Genomic DNA, 25,198 nt, shown 5'->3' with positions numbered 1-25,198 from the left:
TCCTTTTTTAAACAGTGGTGTCACGTTTGCTAATTTCCAATCCGCCGGGACCACCCCAGAGTCCTGACACAAAAAACCTGTTCAGTTCCTCAGCCATTTCCTCATCTCCCATTATTAAATCTCCCTTCTCATCTTCTAAAGGACCAATATTTACCTTCGCCACTCTTTTTTGTTTTATATATTTGTAGAAACTTTTACTATCTGATTTTATATCCTGAGCAAGATTACTTTCATAATCTATCTTACTCTTTATAGCTTTTTTAGTAGCTTTCTGTTGCCCCCTAAAGATTTCCCAGTCCTCTAGTCTCCCACTAATCTTTGCCACCTTGTATGCCTTTTCCTTCAATTTGATACTCTCCCTTATTTCCTTAGATATCCATGGTCGATTTTCCCTCTTTCTACTGTCCTTCCTTTTTGTTGATATAAACCTTTGCTGAGCACTGTGAAAAATCTTGGAAGGTTCTCCACTGTTCCACCATATAAAGTCTTTGCTCCCAGTCTACCTTAGCTAGTTCTTCTCTCATCCAGTTGTAATCTCCTTTGTTTAGAACAAAGAACAAAGAAAAGGACAGCACAGGAACAGGCCCTTTGGCCCTCCAAGCCCGTGCCGACCATGCTGCCCGACTAAACTACAATCTTCTACACTTCCTGTGTCCATACCTCTCTATTCCCATCCTATTCATGTATTTGTCAAGACACCCCTTTAATGTCACTATCGTCCCTGCTTCCACCACCTCCTCCGGCAGCGAGTTCCAGGCACCCACTACCCTCTGGGGAAAAAAAAACTTGCCTAGTACATCTACTCTAAACCTTGCCCCTCGCACCTTAAACCTATGCCCCCTAGTAATTGACCCCTCTACCCTGGGGAAAAGCCTCTGACTATCCACTCTGTCTATGCCCCTCATAATTTTGTAGACATCTATCAGGTCACCCCTCAACCTCCGTCGTTCCAGTGAGAAAAAACCGAGTTTATTCAACCGCTCCTCATAGCTAATGCCCTCCATACCAGGCAACATTCTGGTAAATCTCTTCTGCACCCTCTCTAAAGCCTCCACATCCTTCTGGTAGTGTGGTGACCAGAATTGAACATTATACTCCCAAGTGTAGCCTAACTAAGGTTCAATACAGTTGCAACATGACTTGCCAATTCTTATACTCAATGCCCTGGCCAATGAAGGCAAGCATGCTGTATGCCTTCTTGACTACCTTCTCCACCTATGTTGCCCCTTTCAGTGACCTGTGGACCTGTACACCTAGATCTCTCTGACTTTCAATACTCTTGAGGGTTCTACCATTCACTGTATATTCCCTACCTGCATTAGACCTTCCAAAATGCATTACCTCACATTTGTCTGGATTAAACTCTATCTGCCATCTTTCCGCCCAAGTCTCCAAACAATCTAAATCCTGCTGTATCCTCTGACAGTCCTCATCGTTATCTGCAATTCCACCAACCTTTGTGTCATCTGCAAACTTACTAATGAGACCAGTAAGCACAAAACACTCGTGTTTGATTTTACCTTCTCACCCTCCATCTGTATTTTTAATTCCACCATATTGTGATTGCTCCTTCCGAGAGGATCCCTAACTATGAGATCATGAATCAATCATGTCTCATTACACAGGACCAGATCTAGGACCGCTTGTTCCCTCGTAGGTTCCATTAAATACTGTTCTAGGAAACTATCGTGGATACAATCTATAAACTCCTCCTCAAGGCTGCCTTGACCGACCTGGTTAAACCAATCGACATGTCGATTAAAATCTCCCATGATAACTGCAGTACCATTTCTACATGCATTCGTTATTTCTTTGTTTATTGCCTGCCCCACTAATGTTACTATTTGGTGGCCTATAGACTAATATCAGTGACTTTTTCGCCTTACTATTCCTGATTTCCACCCAAATGGATTCAACCTTATCCTCCATAGCACCGATGTCACCCCTTCCTATTGCCCGGATGTCATCCTTAAATAACAGAGCTACACCACCTCCCTTACCATCCACTCTGTCCTTCCGAATAGTTTGATACCCTTGAATATTTAACTCCCAGTCGTGACCATCCTTTAACCATGTTTCAGTAAGGACACTAAATCAGAGTCATTCATGATGATTTGCGCCATCAACTCATTTACCTTATTCCGAATACTACGAGCATTCAGGTAAAGCACACTTATGTTGGCTTTTTTACCACTGTTTTGAATCTTAACACCTCGATCAGTAACCTCTCGTAAGTTATATTTCCTCTTAACTTTTCTCCTAATTTTCCTTGTCGTTGAACCCATGTCTTCATGTAACAACCTGCCGCGTTGTTTACCATTAATGTTTTTACTTCCTGTTTTATTCCTTTTAGTATTACTGGTCCTATTCACTGAGCTCCCCTCAGTCACTGTACCTTGTACTGTCGCCCTTTTTGATTTTTGACTATGGCTTCTCTGCCTTACACTTTCCCCCTTATTGCCTTTTGTTTTACTACCTTCCAACTTCCTGCATCGGTTCCCATCCCCCTGCCACATTAGTTTAAACCCTCCCCAACAGCTCTAGCAAACATCTCCCCGAGGACATCGGTTCTAGTCCTGCCCAGGTGCAGACCGTCCAGTTTGTACTGGTCCCACCTCCCCCAGAACCGGTTCCAATGCCCCAGGAATTTGAATCCCTCCCTCCTGCACCATCTCCCGAGCCAGGCATTCATCCTATCTATCCTGACATTCCTACTCTGACTAGCTCGTGGCATTGGTAGCAATCCTGGGATTACTACCTTTGAGGTCCTACTTTTTAGTTTAACACCTAACTCCCTGAATTCAGCTTGTCGGACCTCATCCCGTTTTTTACCTATATCATTGGTGCCTATGTGCACCACGACAGCTGGCTGTTCAACCCCCCCCCCCCCCCCCCCCTAGAATGTCCTGCAGCCACTCCGAGACATCCTTGACCCTTGCACCAGGGACGCAACATCCCATCCTGGAGTCTCAATTGCGTCCGCAGAACCGCCTGTCTATTCCCCTTTTGATTGAGTCCCCTATCACTATAGCTCTGCCATTCTTCTTCCTGCCCAGCTGCGCAGCAGAGCCAGCCACGGTGCTATGAGCCTGGCTGCTGCCACCTTCCCCTGGTGAGCCATCTCCCTTAACAGTATCCAAAGCGGTATATCTGTTTTGCAGGGAGATGACCGCAGGGGACACCTGCACTGCCTTCCTACTCTTGCTCTGTCTTTTGGTCACCCATTTTCTATCTCCCTCAGTAACTTTCACCTGCGGTGTGACCAACTCGCTAAACGTGTTATCCACGACATCCTCAGCATCGCGGATGCTCCAAAGTGAGTCCATCCGCAGCTCCAGAGCCGTCAAGTGGTCGAACAGGAACTGCACCTGGACACACGTCTTGCACGTGAAGGAGCCAGGGACAGTGGACGTGTCCCTGAGCTACCACATCGCACACGAGGAGCATGACACGGGTCTGGGATCTCCTGCCATGTCTTAAACCTTAGGTTAACTTATACAACTACAATTGCAAAAAACAAAAGAAAAAATAAATAAATTAGATAATGAAAAGAAAAACCAGGGATAAAAAGCACCTCCTCCCCACCCAGCTTCGAATTCCCACCTAGATTCAAATTCCCAAACTCACTCTTTGCTGTCTCACTCTTTGCTGTCTCACTCTTTGCTGTCTCACTCTTTGCTGTCTCACTCTTTGCTGTCTCACTCTTTGCTGTCTCACTCTTTGCTGTCTCACTCTTTGCTGTCTCACTCTGGCTGTGTCTTCTCTGGCTCGCTGGGAGTGAGTTACAAGTTGCTCTTTTTAAATTGGCCTGAGTTGACTCCCCTCCCCCACCTGCTTTTAGATCAAAGTAGATTAAAGTGACTGACACTTAACTGCAAACCAGTTATGTGAGTGGGTGGGGCAGCCCTTGTTAACCTACACTGCACAATTCTAGATTAATTTAAATTAATTTAAACTCCTGAAATTTTAAAGGAACTGTCTTACCTATTGGATTGGATTCAATTCCCACCTAGATTCAAATTCCCGAACTCACTCTTTGCTGTCTCACTCTGGCTGTGTCTTCTCTGGCTCACTGGGAGAACCCACTTCTTCTGATTCTCTCCATGAATTAATAATCTGCATGCACTCACCATCAAGGTCAACAGGCAGAGTCTACACATTGGGTAAGGTATCAAACTCTTCCTTCTGAAGGAACTGTACCTCAGCAAGAATGGACACAGTGAGGAAAAAGAGAGCACTTCCCTGATGGTAATTCCAAACATAACTAACTGATTTTTTTTTGGTGTACAACAACTTGTATTTACATAGTAAATTTCATAAACATCTCATGACACAATATCGGAGAGGGAATGGTCACACTGGATAGGATCTTGGACAAAGGCAAAAACAGTTTTAAAAATAATGGATGCCATAACTTTCACTCACCTTAGCAAGGTGAAACCATTCAATTCGTATCCTGGCTGAACTCACAGGGCAACGGAAATTGTTGGAGCTTCAAACCTATCCCACTGCAGTTCATCGGCGAAGCTATTTACTTTCATCACTATAATCATGGCTACTTCTTTTTTCTACCTTAGTCCCACTGTCACTGAAACTACGATCCACAATTTTGTTGTCTTCAAGCTTGAGTTCTCTATTGCTTCCCTAGCTTACCTCCAAAAAGTCACTGGACAAATTTCAATTCAACCAAAAGCCTGCCACTTATTCAATCCTGCACTAAGTCCCATCCACCTCGTGTTCCAGATATTGGTACTGACATTTTCTTCATCACAAGCGCTCTGATTTCAATATCCTCATCTGCTTTTCCAAATTGCTGAGGCGTCAGCTGTGGCACGATTGAGGCACCCTTGCCTCTCAGTCAGGAAGGTGTGGGTTCAAGTCCCACTCTAGGACCTGAGCTCAAAATCCAAGTCCGCCCCAAAGCAGCCCTGCAAAGTCCTTTGAAACTTCCGATCATCCTGAAAGGCGCTGTACAAATGGATTTTCACAGTAACTTCATTGTAGTGTTGATGTAAGCCTGACTTGTGACAATAATAAAGATTATTATTGCTAAATGCAGTATTGTGTTGTTCTGCTCGATCTTGGTTATATCTCCCGGACATACATCCCAACTCTCACCCTCTACTCATCCAACGCTGGTCTCCTGCTTGATGCATTTCCCATTGATTAACCATCATCAGCAGATCCGTCAGTCATTCCCCTGCATTCTGGAATTCTATCTAAAACCTCTCTGTTTGTTCATTTGTTCAAACGTATTGAAGTCTCCCGGAAATCTACCTCTATCCCCTTCCCACTTCCTTCTTCCAGCTCCTCAGATATGAGGTGGTGGGAATTTGGAACTCACTTCTGCAATTTACGCTGGACCAATTGTTAAATTTTAGATTTGAGAATGATAGATGTTTGTTAACCGAAACTGTTGAGGGCAGCACGGTAGCATTGTGGATAGCACAATTGCTTCACAGCTCCAGGATCCCAGGTTCGATTCCGGCTTGGGTCACTGTCTGTGCGGAGTCTGCACATCCTCCCCGTGTGTGCGTGGGTTTCCTCCGGGTGCTCCAGTTTCCTCCCACAGTCCAAAGATGTGCGGGTTAGGTGGATTGGCCATGATAAATTGCCCTTAGTGTCCAAAATTACCCTTAGTGTTGGGTGGGGTTACTGGGTTGTGGGGATAGGGTGGAGGTGTTGACCTTGGGTAGGGTGCTCTTTCCAAGAGCTGGTGCAGACTCGATGGGCCGAATGGCCTCCTTCTGCACTGTAAATTCTATGATTATAGGAAAATGACAGGCTATTGAATTAGGCGAATGATCAGCCACAATCTAACTGAAGCTGAAAGGGCTAAATGACACCCCCCTGTTCCTCTGTCCCTCCAAGTAATTGTTTGCACCATGAGAATAGCCTTAGGATGGTTTTCTAGATGGGAATATATAAGCAGAATCTATTGGGAATAAGGGAAAGAATTTATCTTTTTAAACAAGTGTGACTAGTGTAGTGTAGGCAATGATTGGTGGCCACCAGTTGGCTAATGAACAAGGAAGGTTTATTAACAGACAAACTATATACCGAGCACAATAATCGAAGTAGTCATTCCCAGCTCTAGGATCACAACTGACTGCAAAAGCCCCCACTCAGCACTGAGCACACGCTCATTCCCCATTGGGCGATTGGGTCACATGACCTATCTGATGCAACTTAAAGGGGCGGGCTACTGCAGCTAGACACTGACATTTTTGCTGTTCTTTTGGCATTGTACCCTTGTAATGTTTTGCGGACTTTGGGAACAGCCTGTAGCATTTTCTTTTCTTTTAAATTTAGAATATCCAATTATTTTTTTTTCCAATTAAGGGGCAATTTAGAATCATAGAATTTACAGCGCAGAAGGAGGCCATTCTGCCCATCGAGCGCACACCGGCACTACCTAAGCCCACACCTCCACCCTATCCACGTAACCCAGTAACCACACCTAACTTTTTTGGGACATTAAGGACAATTTAGCATGGCCAACCCACCTAACCTGCACATCTTTGGATGGTGGGAGGAAACCGGAGCACCCGGAGGAAACCCACGCAGACATGGGGAGAACGTGCAGACTCCGCACGGACAGTGACCCAAGCCGGGAATCGAACCTGGGACCCTGGAGCTGTGAAGCAACCGTCCCCCGTCCCCCCCCCCTCTGGCATTGACGAATCTTCCAGTCTAGCCGATGCTTACGGCGTTTTGCGTGGCTCGCCTGTCCCGTTGCCAGGGAACCCGCTGTAGGGGGGCCGTCTCTGGCAGGACCACAGATCCTGCCAGCGGGAAGGACCGGGAAAACTTGCCCAGAGTTGACATTTCGGGTCCAACATGTCTCTTCTTCAGAACCCAGGAGCTCCGAGGATTCAAGCGGACTCGAAACATTAACTCTGTTTCTCTCTCCGCAGATGCCCAACCTACTGAGTTCATCGAGCACATTTTCTGTTTTTATTGCAAATTTCCAGCAACCGCGGTATCTTGTTTTAAATTTTAAGGAAAATTAAAATCCTGTATTCAGATACAGTACCTTTGCCACATCTCTTCAACAGTGCTAAGTATGACTTCTTCTGAATTCTAGTAAAATTTGGAAATTGATCCTACGAACATTGTTGCAAAGGCAAAGTAACAAAAACTGGATAAATCATATTCTGTCCATGTAAATCAGTGGTCCCAATAATGCGTTTGTTAAAGTCTCAACGCAGAAGGTTGCTAAATTACATATTTATCCGTCATGTGCTGCACATATTTAAAAATTTGTTGATCCCACATCCACCTTATGCAAATGCTACTCCCAAATGTTTATCTACAGAGAATTCCCAGTGTAATAGTCACGTGAAGAATATCAGGTTGAACCTCACAATGGGGAACAAATGAAATGTAAAGCAGAAGCTACTAATGTTGGTAATCTGAAACAATAACCAGAAAATATTAAAAACACAGAGCAGTTCAGGTCAGCGAAGAAGAAGGTAAATTAACTGCAGGAATGCTGATTTTTCCCTTCACAGATGTGGGCTTGTACCGCTGCCCATTTTCAGTATTTTCTATTTTTTTCCGTGAATCCAACCAAACTGTTTTTCATCCAATACTTGTCACTTTTGATCAGTTTTACTTTTATTCTCCGGCGGCTACACTTATCAGAAATGAAACATTTTAATATCAATATGTAATGAACTCTGGAGCTCTGGACATGTGCCCTTTAAGAAGTGGATTAATCCCCTCCAAGCACCTTTTATTGAAGGGTTTCTAGCTACAAAAGGTAGAGAACATTTACCAGCATTCAATTACAAGAGCTGTTGGAAGTGTCCTTACCCACAGTGCAACCCAGTCCCCACAATTCATTTCATTCCAAGTATGTATTGTGTGATATGCCTGTGCACAGTTTTATATATAGTTGCTTATCAATGTATATAGTTATTGATGCTACCTTCAACCAGCTGGTGGCAATAGAGATCTACCATGTGACTCGAGATATCCGGCAGTTGGTAGTAAGTCGTACAAGAGGGTAGTCGCACTAGAAGTAGCTCAAGGAGAATTCACTGGATTCATTTATTCGTCACTGTTTGTATCATAGTTCATTAGGTATCACTGCACACTGTAAAGAGCTTGTGTAATAGTGATGGTTTGGTGGGTCTGAGAAATTGTTACATACATATATAAAATTGCTGTTTCCTCCTCAATATCATTTACCATTCTCGTCACTCTATTCTTGGAGAATTCTAAGAGCCTGATTGTGTTTAACTGATCTTTTGCCACAGTGGATAGTGTCTCCTTGCCTCTGAGCCAGCAGCTCTGAGTTCAAGTCCAACCCTAGGACTTAATGTCTGAGGAAGGTGCATTCATTACACAGCCAAACAAGTTGAGTATCAAATTTTAAATCCCTCCCAGGCGGCACGGTGGCACAGTGGTTAGAACTACTGCCTCACAGCACCGAGGACCTAGGTTTGATCCCAGTCCCGGGTCACTGTCTGTGTGGAGTTTGCACATTCTCCCCATGCCTGTGTGGGTCTTGTTTTGTTATGCTCTTGACGTAGCATAAGCTGCTTCCTTGATGTGCACTCTGACAAAGGAAGGTTCAGACTTGGAGATAGCTTTAACACGTTTATTTAACTGTTAACAATTCTCCTACTTGGATTCGATTCTCCTGTTAATCCTGCGATAGCTACTCAGACAAACTAACCAGTCTGCTACAATCCATGTGGTGGGTGTGATGTGTTTCAATCAACCCTGTCTGTACTCACTAAGTGTCTCCACTGGAAAGAGAAAGATCATGTGTCCTTATATATGGGTTGGTGTAATGCCCCCCTGTGTTAGTGTCACCTCTGTGTGTGTCGTGACTGCCCATTGGTCGTGTCCTATCTTACTGACCTATTGGTTGAATGTCTGTGTGTCATGTCTCTGGTGCTCCCTCTAGTGTTTATCTAGTCTTAGTGTATTTGCATTAACCCCTTGTGTATTTACAGTGATGCATATCACCACAGGTCTCACCCCCACAACCCAAAAATGTGCAGAAACAGAATTGGACACTCTAAATAATTTTTAAAAAAACTTTTAGATCCCTCAAACGTATGCCAATGGCAGGCAGTAAGAGTGGGAGAAATTCTTGCACTGGAATGAAATCAGAGCCTCTGCCATCTTTACCCATAGCTCCAGGCTACAACATACATGTAAAGTGTATGTTGCCACAGCACCTCAGACTTCCTGGGGGCTGGGTGGCTCGGGCGGCTGGCGTGGATCAAATTGGTGCGAACAGTGCAGGGTTTTAATCCCCGTTCCGGTGGACTGGATTAGGGACCTCCCACCTGCGGTGGGTGGTGTGGGTCAGATTTGCCTTCAGCTCAGTTGGCTGAACAGCTGGTTTGTGATGCAGAGCGAGGCCAACAGCGCGGGTTCAGATACCCGGACCGGCTGAGATTATCCATAAAAGCCCCGCCTTCTCAACCTTGCCCCTCGCCTGCGGTGTGGTGACCCATGGGTTAAATCACCACCAGTCAGCTCTCCCCCTCAAAGGGGAAAGCAGCCTATGGTCATCTGGGACTATGGCAACTTTACTTAACAAAATAGGTTTAAAATAAAGTGAACCACGTGCCTTTCCGATAGAGGCAAATGCTTGGGCTTTTGCAATGTGTCCATTTCTCCCACAGTTCAAAGATGTGCCGGTTAGGTGGCTTGGCCATGCTAAATTGCCCCTTAGTGTCCAAAGGTTAGGTGGGGTTACGAGTTTGTGGGGAGTGAGCTTAGATAAGGTGCTCTTTCAGAGGGTCGTTGCAGACTAATGGGCTGAATGGCCTCCTTCTGCATTGTAGGGTTTCTATGATTTCTACTTTGTATCTATGATGACCCAGGAGGCAGAGTAGTTGAGCAAACCGTGGTTTATTCACGGTCAAAGGAAACAGCGGTATATACACACACAATAGGACTCTGTCGGGTCAACCAGGATTCCGGTCCCTGCCTGGGCCAGCCTTTGTACAGTCTAACTACGAGCCTCGGCTGTGCAGGCCTCTTCCCACTAGCAACGAAGCTCATATTCCACGCGTCCCACAGGGAAATCGATTAGACTATCCCGTGGGCCTTGTTATTACAGTAACATTCAGGAGTAGTTTACATGGATATTGGATAGGCTTCACAAAGAACAAATTCATTAGAGTTACGTACATACACGAGAAAACGTGACTTTCTAAGAGCAGAGTGTGATCAGACTGTGATGTTATATTTGTGTTTCTGTAGAATTCCTGGACCTGCATTGTGGTTAATAAACAAACTCTTTGAACTGCTTGGCTGTAATCAGGGAGCACGTCCAACCAGGAGAGCCATGTTTGGCACAACCAATTGAAACTCAAGTTCAGGCTGTCCAAGGTTTCTGTCATTGGTGCAAGTAAACACCAGTTAACCTGCTCATGAGTACATATCTGATAGGGAAAGGGTGGGTCTAAACGCTCAGGTTTCAAGTATCAAAGGTTAATCTATGCGGCACACACTGGTGGCTCGATTTGAATCAAAATTCTGACAGGTCCGAAGTATCGCAATAAGATACCCTCCCGATATTCCTTCCACCTTGGATACAGAAACATACACGTGAAGAGAAGTCTGGATCAGGAGTCTGGGCCTTTCTTCTCTATTTCTGAACCATCGTTTGAAATTTAAAAATGGCTTTCGGGCTCTCAAAAACTCTGAATTTTCTTGTGCTGTGTGCTTTGCTGTCTCATGGAAGGTCCCAATGGTGGGGGAATATCTTTGGGATTAATGAAAAGGTGAAAACTACAACAGCTCAACCTGCAAAAATTGCAACAACTCAACCTGCAGAAATTGCAACAACTCAACCTGCAGAAATTGTAAGGACTCAACCTGCAGAAATTGCAGAAGATCAGCCTGCAGAAATTGCAACAACTCAGCCTGCAGAAATTGCAATGATGCAACCTGCAGAAATTGCAGCAGATCAACCTGCAGAAATTGCAACAACTCAACCTGCAGAAATTGCAATGATGCAACCTGCAGAAATTGTAACAACACAACCTGCAGAAATTGCAACAACTCAACCTGCAGAAATTGCAGCAACACAACCTGCAGAAATTGTAACAACACAACCTGCAGAAATTGCAACAACTCAACCTGCAGAAATTGCAGCAACACAACCTGCAGAAATTGTAACAACACAACCTGCAGAAATTGCAACAACTCAACCTGCAGAAATTGCAACAACTCAACCTGCAGAAATTGTAACAACACAACCTGCAGAAATTGCAACAACTCAACCTGCAGAAATTGCAGCAACACAACCTGCAGAAATTGTAACAACACAACCTGCAGAAATTGCAACAACTCAACCTGCAGAAATTGTAACAACACAACCTGCAGAGGTTGCAGCAACACAACCTGCAGAGGTTGCAGCAACTCCGCCTGCAGAAATTGCAACAACACAACCTGTAGAAATTGCAACAACACAATCTGCAGGCATTGCGACTATGGGGAAAGTGACTAAACCTCCCACATTCTTCCAAAGTGCTGTGACAAAACCCATCCAGCACATCCTCGGAATGTTTGCAACTCCCAAGTACATCAGACCTGATGATAGCAAAGGGGGAAGTGATCATGATTTGGGAAATGAAAAGGATGAGGAAAAAGAAGAACTTGAAACTCTCAGCTCAGTTTCGCCCCTAATAGGAAATGTCACAACTCTAGCACCAGAAGATAAATTGTCAATTCCACCAGGTTAGTGATATATTACACAAATCTTTCTCTTTCTCCAATTTCTTATCCATTTGGAAGCTCCTTTCTCTTTTGATCGTTTTCTTTAGCTATTATTGAGCTGAACATGAATTTTTACTTCTCGTGGGATATTGTAGAAAACAGAACACTCAACGTTATCCTTTTAAAAATTTATTTATTAATGATTTTAAAGTACCCAATTCTTTTTTTCCAATTAAGGGGCAATTTAGCGTGGCCAATTCGCCTACTCTGCACATCTTTGGGTTGTGGGGTGAGACCCACGCAGACACGGGGAGAATGTGCAAACTCCACACGGACAGTGACCCGGGGCCGGGAGCGAACCGGGTCCTCAGCGCCGTGAGGTCATCATGCCGCCCGACTCAAAGTTATCCTTAACAATGATGCTGATCTCTTCTTCCTCCCCCTCTGTGCTTGTTTTTCAGCCAAGAGGTCATTCTCCAGCCACCCTATCCCCCCAACTCCCAATATATTTTGCCACTTTTCCTATGTCCTGTCTCCGTTATCCAGCTGCACATTTTCCTTTGGTTTGATGCCAGTTCATGGGCCTTCATCTGGAAACTGATGCTGTGGCGTTAACAGTCTCTTTCCCTTCTTCGCACAGCCACTCTAATTTATCATCTGTGCCTTTACCTCAAACCTAACATGTTTGCAAAGATGTTACTTTGATAGGACAGAAGGAGCTTGATTTTGATCAGATTGATCAGATTAATTATTTGACAACACCTCACTTCGCCCTCTGGTTCACAGAAGCGCATGGCACCGCTGGTAGCTTTCCTACCTGGGTTCTGGGTTCTAGGTTCATGTCTCCCTCGGGGGCTTCAACACAAACATTCAAAGTGGATACTCTACTTTAGCACTGAAGGGGTGCTGCCCTGTCAGAGGTACTGTCATTCGGATGACAAATAAAGGCCCACTTCTCCTGTGGATGTAAAAGATCCTATGACACTATTTGAAAAGGTTTAGTGGAGTTATCCCCCGGCCAATATTTATCCCTCAATCAATGTCACAAGGGCAGATTATCTGGTCGTTTTCACATTTGTGGGAGCTTGCTGTGCACAAATTGGCTGCTGCGTTTCCTACAATACAACATTTCGAAAGTATTGCATTGGCTGGAAAGTGCTTTGAGATGTCTTGTGGTCGTGGTTGGCACTACATAAATGTGAGCCTTTTTTTCCCCCACTGCGGAAGATTAAATTATTTTTTCCATTTTCCTAAACCCCTCTCCCCGTTCCATCCAATCTCACCTTCAACGACCAGTAGAAGGGGCTCGTGGACATTTTGGCGTGAAGGTCAAGATAATACGATCAGCTGCCTCTGCTGGTCCCCTCCTTTCCACTGAGTCACCTGGCAACGGTGCCTTTAAAGCACCCCGTGCCCTAGCCCTGAACTTGCATCTTTCCCCAGTTTCTCTTCTACCTCCCCTTAAGACCTCATGAACTCATCTTATCCGTGAGACCCACTTCCTGCTCCATTTACCTAGTTTCTATGCAACCTCTGGTCATCCAGCCTCTCTTTCGAGCCTCCATGTGAGATTAACAGTTGTCCCCCTCGAGGTGTTGGCCCTCTCTCCTTCAAAACGTCTCTCATCACCCTCTCCTCAGCAAAAAACAACCCAAGATCACAAACTAGCGTACTGGGGGCGATTCTCCGAGCCCCGCACCAGGCCGGAGAATTGCCGCAACCGTGCCACGACGCCCCGACACCGGTGCGCAAGTCTCCGAGGTGCGGCGCCATTTGCGCCGGCGCGTTCCCGCTGGATTCGGCGGGGCCACTGATTCTCCGGCCCAAATGGGCCGAGCGGCCGCGCGGATACGACAGAGTCCCACCGGCGCCGTTCATGCCTGGTCGCTGCCGGTGGGAACTCTGCGTGAAGGGCCTGTGGGGAGGGAGGGGGGGCTCCGTTCCCAGGGGGGGACTCCGATGGGGTCTGGCCTGTGATCAGGGCCCACCAATCAGCGGGCTAGCCTCTTCCCCCCCCCCCCCCCCCCCCCTCCGGGCCTGCTTTCCTTCGCGGCCGGCCCCTGACGCTATGTTGAGTCGGGGTTGGCGCGCGTAAGAAGTCCCCACGCGCATGCACGGGTTGGCACGGTGCCCATTTGGCTCCGGGAAGGGAGGCTGGAGCGGCGTGAACCGCTCCAGCGCCATGCTGGCCCCCTGTGGGGGGTTGTCCCCGTGCCTGTTTCGCGCCGTCGTGAAACGCAACAGCGTTCATGACGGCGCGAATACTTGGGCTCCATTTGGGAGAATCGCCCCCACTATCTCCAACCTCCTTTTCCTCTGCAAGGTCTTCGATAGTGTTGTCACCTCCCAATATATCTGTATATTTCTGTGTTTGAATCCCTGGCAATTCTCCAGCCATTAGGATTCCCTTTTCCCGCTGGCAGCGTACCCCACCCACGGGTTTCCCAGTGGTGTAGGATGGCTTCAATGGGAAATCCCATTGACAAGCGGTGGGAAGGGTGAATTCCCGCCACCAGTGAAAGGCACATCACTGAGAAACACTCAACTGGGGGACTGGAAAATCCCGCCCCAGGTTTCTGCCCCCACCTCATTTACAAATGACACCCTGTATGACTGCCCTTGAAAAGGGGGTGGTGGTGAGTTGCCTTTGTGAACCGCAGCAGTCCATGTGGTGTAGGTACACTCACAGCGCTGTTAGGGAGGGTGTTCCAGGATTGTGACCCCGCGATGGTGAAGGAACTGCGATATATTCCCAAGTCAGGATGGTGAGTTGCTTGGAGAGGAACCTCAATGGGTTGGTGTTCCCATGTATCTACAGCCTTTGTCTTTCTAGATGGTAGAGGTTGTGTGTTTGGAAGTGCTGTCTAAGGAACCTTGGTGACTTCCTGCAGTGCATCTTGTAGATGGTACACAGGGCTGTCACTGTTCTTCAGCGGTTGAGTGAGTGAATGCTTGTGGATGGGGTGGATTTGTCCTGGATGGTAAACACCTTCTTGAGTGTTGCTGGAGCTGCACTCATCTAAGCAGGGGGATCAGTTCAGTTCAGTTTCTAGTCAATAGTAACTCTCCAGGATGCTGATCGTGACAGATTCAGCGATGGCAATGCTATTAAACGTCATGGGGCGATGGTTAGATACTCTCTTGTAAGAGATGGTCATTGCCTGGCACTTGTGTAGTGCAAATGTAACTTGCCACTTGTCAGTCCAAGCCTGGATATTGTCCAGGCCTTGCTGCATTTGGACATGGACTACTTCAGTGTCTGAGGAGTCACAAATGGGACTGAACATTGTGCACATTCAGTGAATACCCCCACTTCTGACCTTATGATGGAAGGAAAGTCACTAACGAAGCAGCTGAAGATGGTTGGGCAGCTGAGATGACTGACTTCCAACAACCGCAAGCACCTTCCTTTGTGCCAGGTATGTCTCCAACGAGCAGAGAGTTTCCCCCGATTCCCATTGACTCCAGCCTTGCCACTTGTCAGCCCAAGCCTGGGTATTATCCAGGTCTTGCTGCATTTGGACACGGACTGCTTCTGTGTCTGAGGAGCTAGGGCTCCTTAATGCCACACTCGGGAAAAGGCAACCTTGACGTCAAGGTCAGTCATTCTCACCTCACCCCTGGAGTTCAGCCATTTTATCCTCACTTGAACCGAGGTTGTAATGTGGCCAGGAGCTGAGGGACCCTGGTGGACCCCAAACTGAGCATCAGTGAGCAGGTTATTGCTATGTCGGTACCACTTGATGACCCCTTCCATTGCTTTACTGATGAGCGAGAGTAGACTGATAGGGCGGTAATTTGCTCCATTGGATTTGTCCTGCTTTTTGTGTACAGGACACATCTGGGCAAGTTTCCGCATTGCTGGGTAGATACCAGTGTTGCAACTGTCCTCGAACAGCTTGGCTAGGGGCATAAGTCTTCAGTACAATTGCCGGAATATTGTCAGGGCCCATAGCTTTTGCAGTATCCAGTGCCTTCAGCCATTTCTTGATATAAGATGCAGTGAATTGAACTGGCTGACACCTGTGATGTTGGGCGGCAGGGTAGTACAGTGGGTAGCACTGTCGCTTCACAGCATCAGGGTCCCAGGTTCGATTCCTGGCTTGGGCCACTGTCTGTGCGGAGTCTGCACGTTCTCCCCGTGTCTGCGTGGGTTTCCTCCGGGGGCTCCGGTTTCCTCCCACAAGTCCCAAAAGATATGAATTTGACATTCTGAATTCTCCCTCTGTGTACCCGAACAGGCGCCGGAATGTGGCGATTAGGGGATAAAGAATTTGTGATTGGTTTCTCTATGGGCGCAGATGGGTTGGTATCCCAGGAGAAGGGTGGCATGGTGGCACAGTGTTTAGCACTGCTGCCTCACAACGCCAGGGACCCGGGTTCAATTCCAGCCTTGGGTGACTTATGAAATTATAGAAGGTGGTGGCATAGTGGTATTGTCGCCAGACTAATAATCCAGAGACACAGGAGAATGATCTGGGGACCCGGGTTTGAATCCAACCATGGCAAATGATGGAATTGAAACTCAATAAAATATCTGGAATTAAAAGTCCAATGATGATTATGAAGCCGATGTTGATTGTCGGTAAAACCCCTCTGGTTCACTAATGTCCTTCAGGGAAGGAAATCTGTCGTTCTTACCTGCATGTGACTCCAGACCCACAGCAATGTGGTTGACTCCCCTAGAGGTCAATTAGGGATGGGCACTAAATGCTGGTACAGAGTGCGACACCCACATCCCAGGGGCGATTCTCCAAAATGGAGACCAAATGTTCGCTCCGTCGCGAACGTCGTCGCATTTCACGACAGCGCGAAACAGGCCCGGGTACGACCGATTCTGTCCCCCACAGGGCCGCGCCAATCTGCGCATGTGCGGGGGACTTTCCTCAGCGCGCCGGCCCCGACTCAACATGGCGTCAGTCTTCAGGGGCCGGCCGCGCAACAAAGTAGGCCGGGGGAGAGAGGCCGGCCCGCTGATCAGTGGGCCCCGATCGTGGGCCAGGCCCCATCGGAGGCCCCCCCCCCCCCGGTGAAGGATCGCTTTTCCCCGCCCCACAGAGTTCCCGCTGGCAGCGACCAGGAGTGAACGGTGCCGGCGGAACTCTGTCGTATCTGCGCGGCCGCTCGGCCCACCCGGGCCGGAGAATTGGCGGCCTCGCCGATTTGAACGGCCCGCGGCCAGTGCCGTGTCAAACACGCCGGCGCAAATGGCGGCTATTCTACGCACCTCGGAGAATCGCGCGCCGGCGAGGGGCGTCATGGCGCAGTTGCGGCGATTCCGGCCCGGCGCGGGGCTCGGAGAATGGCCCCCCTCATGCACGAATAATTATTTTAAATCCTCATGGTGCAGAAGGAGGCCATTCGGCCCATAAAGCCTGCACTGACCCACGAAAGAGCACGCTACTCAACTCCACTCCCCTGCAACCTCACCTAACCATTGGATACTGAGGGGCAATTCATCTAAACTGCAATTTACCGACCTTTTTTTTGGAAATTCTTTTTATTGGCTTTTCTCATATTTATAAATAGTTACTGTGTTTAATAGTTACATTACATTTTTCTTGACTGCGCTAATTGACTTTATTTTACAGATGTTTGTTTTGTCCTTCATTTAACTAACTCTATGTTCAATTTGTTGCCCTCTGGATCGGGCTATGGTTCCCCACCCTTACCCCCCCCCCCCCCCCCCCCCCACACACACACACACCACCCTCCCCCACCCTCCTCCCCCCTCCCCATTGGCTTCAGCACCCTTCCTCTTCTCTTGTGGTTTCCCCACCTTCTTTCTGTGCACCCCCCCCCCCCCCCCGCGCAGTCCTTTGGTTCCCCATCTATCTTTTTTGTCCGCTGAGCTTATTCCTCGTTGCTGGCCTTGACAGGTTTTGGAACAGCCCAACAAACTGCCCCCAAGTATCCAGGAAGCCTTCCTCTGACCCTCGGATGGCGTACTTAATCTTCTCCAGGTGGAGAAATTCCGAGAGGTCAGCGAGCCAGTCTGCAGCTGTGGGTGGTGCTGCCGCTCGCCAGCCGAGCAGGATTCTCCGGCGTGCGATTAGGGAAGCGAAAGCGAGGGCGCTGGCCCCCTTCCCCATGTGTAGCTCTGGCTGCTCCGATACCCCGAAGATTGCCACTATTGGGCATGGCTTCACCCTCACCCCCACAACCCTGGACATTGCCTCGGAGAAGGCTGTCCAGAACCCAGCAAGCTTGGGGCAAGCCCAAAACATGTGGGTATGGTTGGCCGGGCCCCGCTGGCACCGCTCACATTTGTCCTCCACCTCCGGGAGGAACCTGCTCATTCGGGTTCTGGGCAGGTACGCTCTGTGCACCACTTTGAGCTGCATTAGGCTTAGCCTTGCGCAGGAGGAGGTGGAGTTCGCCCTGCTCAGTGCTTCGCTCCAGAGTCCCCATCCTACCTCTGTCCCCAGTTCGTCCTCCCATTTTTGTCTGGTCTCGTCCAGTGGTGTTCGAACTCTGTCCAGTAGCTGTCCATATATTTTCCCACATAGCCCCCCCTTCTCGCTGCTTGTGCCTATCGGGTCCTCTAGTAGTGTGGTTTCTGGGGCCCTGGGGTTCACCAATGTCTCTTTGCGAAGGAAGTGTTTTATTTGGAGGTGTCTCAATTCCTGTCCTTTTGCTAGTTCCACTTCCTCGTCAGTTCGTCCAGTGTCGCCAGTCTGCACCTTATGTAGAAGTCCCCGACCGTCAATGTGCCCCCGTCCCGCCTCCATCTTTTGAAGGTGGTATCTAGCATGGCTGGGGAGGGGGGGATCTGTGATTGCCGCAGATGGGGGCCATAAGGGACATTTTGGTTATCCCGAAGTGCTGTCTCAACTGGGTCCACGTTTTCAGCGTGGCCGCTACCACTGGGCTCGTTGTGTATCTTGTTGAGGAGGACCAATTTTCCTAACCTGCACATCTTCAGAATGTGGGAGGAAACCGGAGCACCCGGAGGAAACCCATGTAGCCATGGGGTGAATGAGCAAACTCCTCACAGACAGTTACCCAAGGCCAGAATCGAACCCGTGTTCCTGGTGCTGTGAAGCAGCAGTGCAAACTATTGTGCCACCATGCTGCCCTTAAAGAACAAACGTTCGTCACCCCCAGGAAACTAACTTTGAATTCCAGACTTTATTGATTTAATGGATTTGAATCCGTGTCCCCAGAACATTCGCCTGTCTCCCTGGATGACTAATCCGGTGACATTTCCACTGGGTCAGTGTCTATGTAGAGTTTGCACTCTCTCCCTGTGTCTGCATGGGTTTCCTCCAGGTGCTCCAGTTTCCTCCCACAGTCCAAAGATGTGCGGGTTAGATGGAGTTAAGGGGTTACAGGGATAGGGCAGGGGAGCGGGCCTGGGTGGGGTGCTCGTTCAGAGGGTCAGTGCACAATGGCCGCATGGCCACCTTCTGCACTGTAGACATTCTATGGTTCTACGTAGAGGAGGCTGTGGTGTGTCATTGGTACCTTTGGTTCTGGTAGAAATGAGGGAGATATATATTGATGCCCGAACATGGAGCAGACAATTTATCCTGAACCCTTGCGGTAATTGTGAGCAGATGTGTCGTGGGAGGTTGTTCATCATGTTCCCATGTTTTCATGGCTTCATCCTGTTTCTCGCTTGGTCTCTGGTGGGGCTTATATGGGTATCTGGTTATGCCTAATGATTCTATCGAGCCAGGTACAATGTTGTTCTCTTGTTCCCCTCTGTATTCATGCATCTCGAGGCATTTTTTTCATTGCTTACTGCGATTCATTTGTTTTATCATTTTCTTGCATTGTTTGCAAAAATGTAAAATCTTAATAAATGTACTTTGAAAATAATCTTATCCTTGTTTTCAAATCCTTCCATGTCCTTGCCCCCTCCCTATCTCTGTAATCTCCTCCAGCTCCACAATCCTTTGAAATATTTACATTCCTCTGATTCTGGCCTCGTGTGTGTCCTGCAATTTAATTGCTCCCCCATCGGTGACTGTGCTTTCGATTGCGTCGGTCCCAAGCCTTCTCTGACTCTCTACCTTGCCTTCCACCTCTACGACGCTCCTTAAAATCTACCTCTTTGACCAAGCGTCTGGTCATCTGACCTAATATCTCCTTTATGTCTTGGTGTCATACTTTTTGAAAAATAAATTTAGAGTGCCCAATTTTTTTTCCCAATTAAGGGGCAATTTAGCGTGGCCAATCCACCTACCCTGCACATCTTTGGGTTGTGGGGACGAAACCCACGCAGGCACGGGGAGAATGTACAAATTCCACACAGACAGTGACCCAGGGCCGGGATTGAACCCGGCTCCTCGGCGCCGTGAGGCAGCAGTGCTAACCACTGTGCCACCATTCCTTCTACAGAACTGAAGCAAGGTAGAAATGTACAGAATTATGTCGTTGGAAAGAGAGCGGAGGAGGTGGGGCAGAATAGAAGACCAGGGATAGGTTGGGGCAAAGGAGATATGGACAAATTTATCATGGACATAAGACAAAGGGGAGTATTAATGGTGCCATTAAGGGGTGAAGATTGCTAATAGTGGCAAAAGTTGAGATAGCAGAATGTGTTAATGGGGGCAAATGAAAAATCAGGGACAGGTGGTCAAGTGGGGGAGGGGTGGGCTTGTGGTGGGACGGGGACTGGGAGCTGAAAACAGTGGACAATAAACTGCAAACAGATGGGAGGGTTTAAGATGGAGGGGGACGTTTACTGTTCAACGTTTTTGAACTCAATGTTTGTGGTGATTTGTCTATGGGCCATATCACAGTTGGATGGTGTGAGACCTCCAAACAGCAGGTGGCGGTACAGACACACCATGGGGTCTCAAGAGAAAGGTTGTATGACCTGGGGACCTGTACATAAAGAGGGGTTCATCCGGCCATCTCCAGAAGAACATGAGGTAGAGAATAATAAGACGTATATATGTAACAGGTCAGCAGAAGGTGCAATGTCCAGAGGAGTAGCAAGACTCCATGATAATGTGCTCTGTATCAGATTGTCATCCTAATGCGTGAGGCACAATAAAAGGATCTTGGTTGGACAGACCGATGTGTTTAGCGAGTTCATCTTAAAGTACAAGGGACCAAACACAACAGGGTACCAGGTGTGCTGAAGATTTGAGGTTGGCAATGATCTTGGATTGGATTGGATTGGATTTGTTTATTGCCACGTGTACCGAGGTACAGTGAAAAGCATTTTTCTGCGAGCAGCTCAACAAATCATTAAATACATGGGAAGAAAAGGGAATAAAAGAAAATACATAATAGGGCAACACAACATATACAATGTAACTATATAAGCACTGGCATCGGATGAAGCATACAGGATGTAGTGTTAATGAGGTCAGTGCATAAGAGGGTCATTTAGGAGTCTGGTGAGAGTGGGGAAGAAGTTGTTTTTGAGTCTGTTTGTGCGTGTTCTCAGACTTCAGTATCTCCTGCCCGATGGAAGAAGTTGGAAGAGTGAGTAAGCCGGGTGGGAGGGGTCTTCGATTATGCTGCCCGCTTTCCCCAGGCAGCGGGAGGTGTAGATGGTGTCAGTGGATGGGAGGCAGGTTTGTGTGAAGTACTGGGCGGTGTTCACGACTCTCTGAAGTTTCTTGCGGTCCTGGGCCGAGCAGTTGCCATACCAGGCTGTGATGCAGCCCTATAGGATGCTTTCTATGGTGCATCTGTAAAAGTTGGTAAGGGTTAATGTGGACATGCCGAATTTCCTTAGTTTCCTGAGGAAGTATAGGCGCTGTTGTGCTTTCTTGGTGGTAGCATCGGCGTGGGTGGACCAGGATAGATTTTTGGAGATGTGCACCCCTAGGAATTTGAAACTGATAACCATCTCCACCTCGGCCCCGTTGATGCTGACAGGGGTGTGTACAGTACCGGGGTTCGAGTCGCACCCCAAGACTTGACGGGCATGAAAGGTGCGTTCATAGTGCAGCTAAACAGATTAAGCCTCACCCTACAAAATCATCCAGCATACACCAGTGGCAGGTGGTGAGAGTGGCCAAGATTCCTGGTCAGCCAAGTGATGGAAAGAATGTTGGAGCCTCCATCATCACTATCCAAAGCTCAGGCTACAACAGGAATGTAAAATTACCACAACAACCCGGGGCTCCCAGAGTGATCTGGAACACGACACATTTATGTTACTGAGGGACTGGATTGTCTGCAGGGCAATGACTGGAATCTATAACTATGCCAGTGTGACTCCCTCAACTTGTCAAATAAATCTTGAAAAATAAAGCACTGTTGCTTCACAGAGCCAGGGTCCCAGATTTGATTCCCGCTTGGGTCACTGTCTGTGCGGAGTCTGCACGTTCTCCCCGTGTGTGCGTGGGTTTCCTCCGGGTGCTCCGGTTTCCTCCCACAAGTCCCGAAAGACATGCTTGTTAGTGAATTGCACATTCTAAATTCTCCCTCTGTGTACCCGAACAGGCGCCGGAATGTGGCGACTAGGGGATTTTCACAGTAACTTCATTGCAGTGTTAATGTAAGCCTACTTGTGACAATAATAAAGATTCTTATTAAAGAACCGGTTTGAAAATAATTGAATTTTTATTTGAATTTGAATGTAGTACTTTGTCACAATACGTGGAAAGGTAGGAAAGTAGGAAGAATAATTAACGCTAATTTAAGAAAGTAATAATAAAGTTTATAGAAAGTAAACCATAATCTATTATTGAAATATAAATCGTCACCTTCCTATGTATGTCATCTTATTAAGGGGATTATAAAAGTAAAGATAAGAGTTAAAGAAATTAATAGGGTAGGGGTGAATTCATGGTCTGACATCCTCAACGACTACACGCTGGAAACAGCCTTCTTAAACAGAACAAATTTCTGTGATGTTGTTGGGAGGGAGCCAGACAGTCATCCTTGACATGTTATCAGACTTGGAGATGATAACAAAATGTTCAAGAGGCGAATTTGAACTTGTTGCTGACTTCAGAGCAAATTCCCAGCTAGTATAAGGAGCATGTCGTGTAGGCCGACACTGAGATATCTGAGCGACACCCGACCAAGCTCATTGAAAAGGCGATATCCTTCCAGTTTCAAATCTATTCCGGAGGGTGCCTCGATCTCTGCAATGCCTCCTTCCTTCTTCAACCTCTTGGGTTTCCTGGTGCTCTGTTGCCTCTGCCACCCGGCAAGATCATGGTGGTGGAACCCATTCGAGGAGGGCACCTCGCCAACTACACTGCCTGAGCAGTCCGACGTGACAACACCCTCTTGGGATCGAAGAGATGATGATTTGCAGTTAATTCATACTTCTGCGAGGACAGTTAACAGCAACAGTGCACAAGGTATAGAGATTTTTTTCTTTTGCCAAGATCAGGAACAAAACTGTTAGCAAAATGTAGGGAGAATACAATTGGGAGTGGTTGGCGTGTTACACTTGAGCTGGGGAGGGCAAAATTAGCCAGAGCCTGCAATCCAGTGATTATTGCTGGAAAAAGGCATTGCGTGCATGTCCATTGAGATGAAAACGAGACTTGGCTGTGATGCTTCATTGGCTGAATAGTCTGCTAATATTCCCTGTTCAGGCTCAAACATGAACAAGGTCATTTTGGACAAATACTGGAAGGATGCTGTTGGTATATACCTTCACCAGGTGGAGAACAAATGGCACACAGGCCATCTGCAGCCATTCCATTAACCTAGCCTTGTTTTCCTTAAGTATCTCAAGCATTTTGCTTCCATATATATAAAAGAAAATCTTGTTGCTTTTTCCAACGACAAAGTCAATTGTATAATCCAGTCAGTGCTGAAATCAGGGAGGCAGCATGCAAACGATAGTCTACTGAACCCGTCACTGTTAGACGTCGTGTTCAGCTAACATGTGTTGAAAGCCTCTTTGCCATCTTGCTTGCAGATCTCCCAGATAAAATGGCTTTGAGAGGACAAGGGATAATGCGACTCCACTTGTAATTAATTTTGTCCAATGTTTTAATTTTTTTTTTTTAAACTGACCATTGAGGAGAAAACAAGACTTAGCTGTGATGCTTCGTTGGCTGAATAGTCTGCGCATATCCACCATCTAGGCTCAAACATGAAGAGTATTCGTGATCCTCGTTAATTTTTTTGGAACGTGTTTGTGGCTGCTGCTCATCTGTTTGACGGAAAGTGGGTGTTAGAAGAATGTGCTGATTGGACAGCCCTTGCCTGTAACAAGCGCATGGTGGTCAAGTGATGGTATGGGTTACCTGTCGCCGTGTGCCCTCCGACACTCTCAGCTAGTGGTTAATCAGGGACACTTTTACCGTTTCATCTTTGGTTTGAATCTAACCTTAGACGGGAGACTGTAAGTGTTACGAGAAATGTTTCAATCCTCCAGACACTCGATAGCAGCATCTGAACATTCTTGATCTGGTTTAATATCTTCTGTACATGCGCCTCTCTTTGGTTTTACTATTAATTTTATTACCATGTGACTCATGGAACTAGTGACCCGGAATCTTGAGGATTTCCTTCTTTCCCTTATCCAGGGACTCTGCAATTAGTTGTGACAATCATAATGTCCCTTCTCGTCAAGTCTGCTCCTCTCTGATCTCTATGTCTTAGCTGCAGGCAATAGCATTCATCCAGTCACTGCGCCATTGAGCAAGTTAGCAGAGACCTCTTAATACTGTCTGTGTGGAGCCTGCATGTTCTCCCCGTGTCTGCGTGGGTTTCCTCCGGGTGCTCCGGTTTCCTCCCACAAGTCCCGAAAGACGCGCTGTTAGGTAATTTGGACATTCGGAATTCTCCCTCTTTGTACCCGAACAGGCGTCGAAATGTAGCGACTGGGGGCTTTTCACAGTAACTTCATTGCAGTGTTAATGTAAGCCTACTTGTGACAATAAAGATTATTATTATATTATAGAAAAACAGCCTCAGGGCGGCACGGTGGTGCAATGGTTAGCAAGGCTGCCTCATGGCGCCGAGGTCCCTGGTTCGATCCCGGCTCTGGGTCACTGTCCGTGTGGAGTTTGCACATTCTCCCCGTGTTTGCGTGGATTTCACCCCCACAACCCAAAGAAGTGCAGGTGGATTGGCCACGCTAAATTGCCCCTCAATTGGAAAAAATTAATTGGGTACTCTAAATTTATTTTTTTAAAAGAGAGGCGCGATTTAAGCCTGAAAGATATATCCGAATGTAGCTAAACATAGGAAAACACAAATTAGGAGGAGTCGGCCACTCGGCCCCTCTAGCCTGCTCCGCCATTCAGTAAGATCATGGCTGATCTGATTGTAACCTCGACCCCACGTACATGCCTGGCTCCAATAACCTATAACCCCCCCTTTGTTAATCAAGAATCTATCTAACTCTGCCTTAAAAATATTCCAAGATTCTGCTTCCATTGGGTTTTGAGGAAGAGAGCTCCAGAGTCTCACGCCCTCTGAGAGAAAAGATTTCTGCCTCAACTCCGCCTTAAATGAGCGATCCCTTATTTTAAACAATGACCCCTAGTGCTAGTTCTAAATAGTGCAGGGGGTATATTGTTCCTGGAACTGAGTACCCAGCAAGAATGAAGGACATCGCCAC

General features: G+C 47.3%; 1 protein-coding gene across 5 annotated transcripts in view; it reads left to right on the top strand.

Moving 5' to 3' along the window:
• Positions 1-10,494: 10,494 nt before the first annotated feature.
• Positions 10,495-25,198, top strand: part of LOC140398563 (uncharacterized) — a 132,751-nt gene continuing 118,047 nt past the window's right edge. For 3 of the 5 annotated variants that reach the window (XM_072487361.1, XM_072487360.1, XM_072487356.1), the window contains exon 1: positions 10,496-11,715. In XM_072487361.1, the coding sequence (XP_072343462.1) occupies positions 10,653-11,715 (1,063 nt within the window). In that variant the 5' untranslated portion in view covers positions 10,496-10,652. Of the gene's footprint in view, positions 11,716-25,198 lie in introns of all 5 variants that reach the window. The other 2 variants (XM_072487359.1, XM_072487357.1) reach the window with 2 other exon arrangements.

This window comes from Scyliorhinus torazame, chromosome 21, assembly GCF_047496885.1.
Source record: "Scyliorhinus torazame isolate Kashiwa2021f chromosome 21, sScyTor2.1, whole genome shotgun sequence".
NCBI classification, from domain to species: domain Eukaryota; kingdom Metazoa; phylum Chordata; class Chondrichthyes; order Carcharhiniformes; family Scyliorhinidae; genus Scyliorhinus; species Scyliorhinus torazame.
Note: the sequence above shows the minus strand (reverse complement) of the source record. Positions and strands in the feature narration are given on the sequence as shown.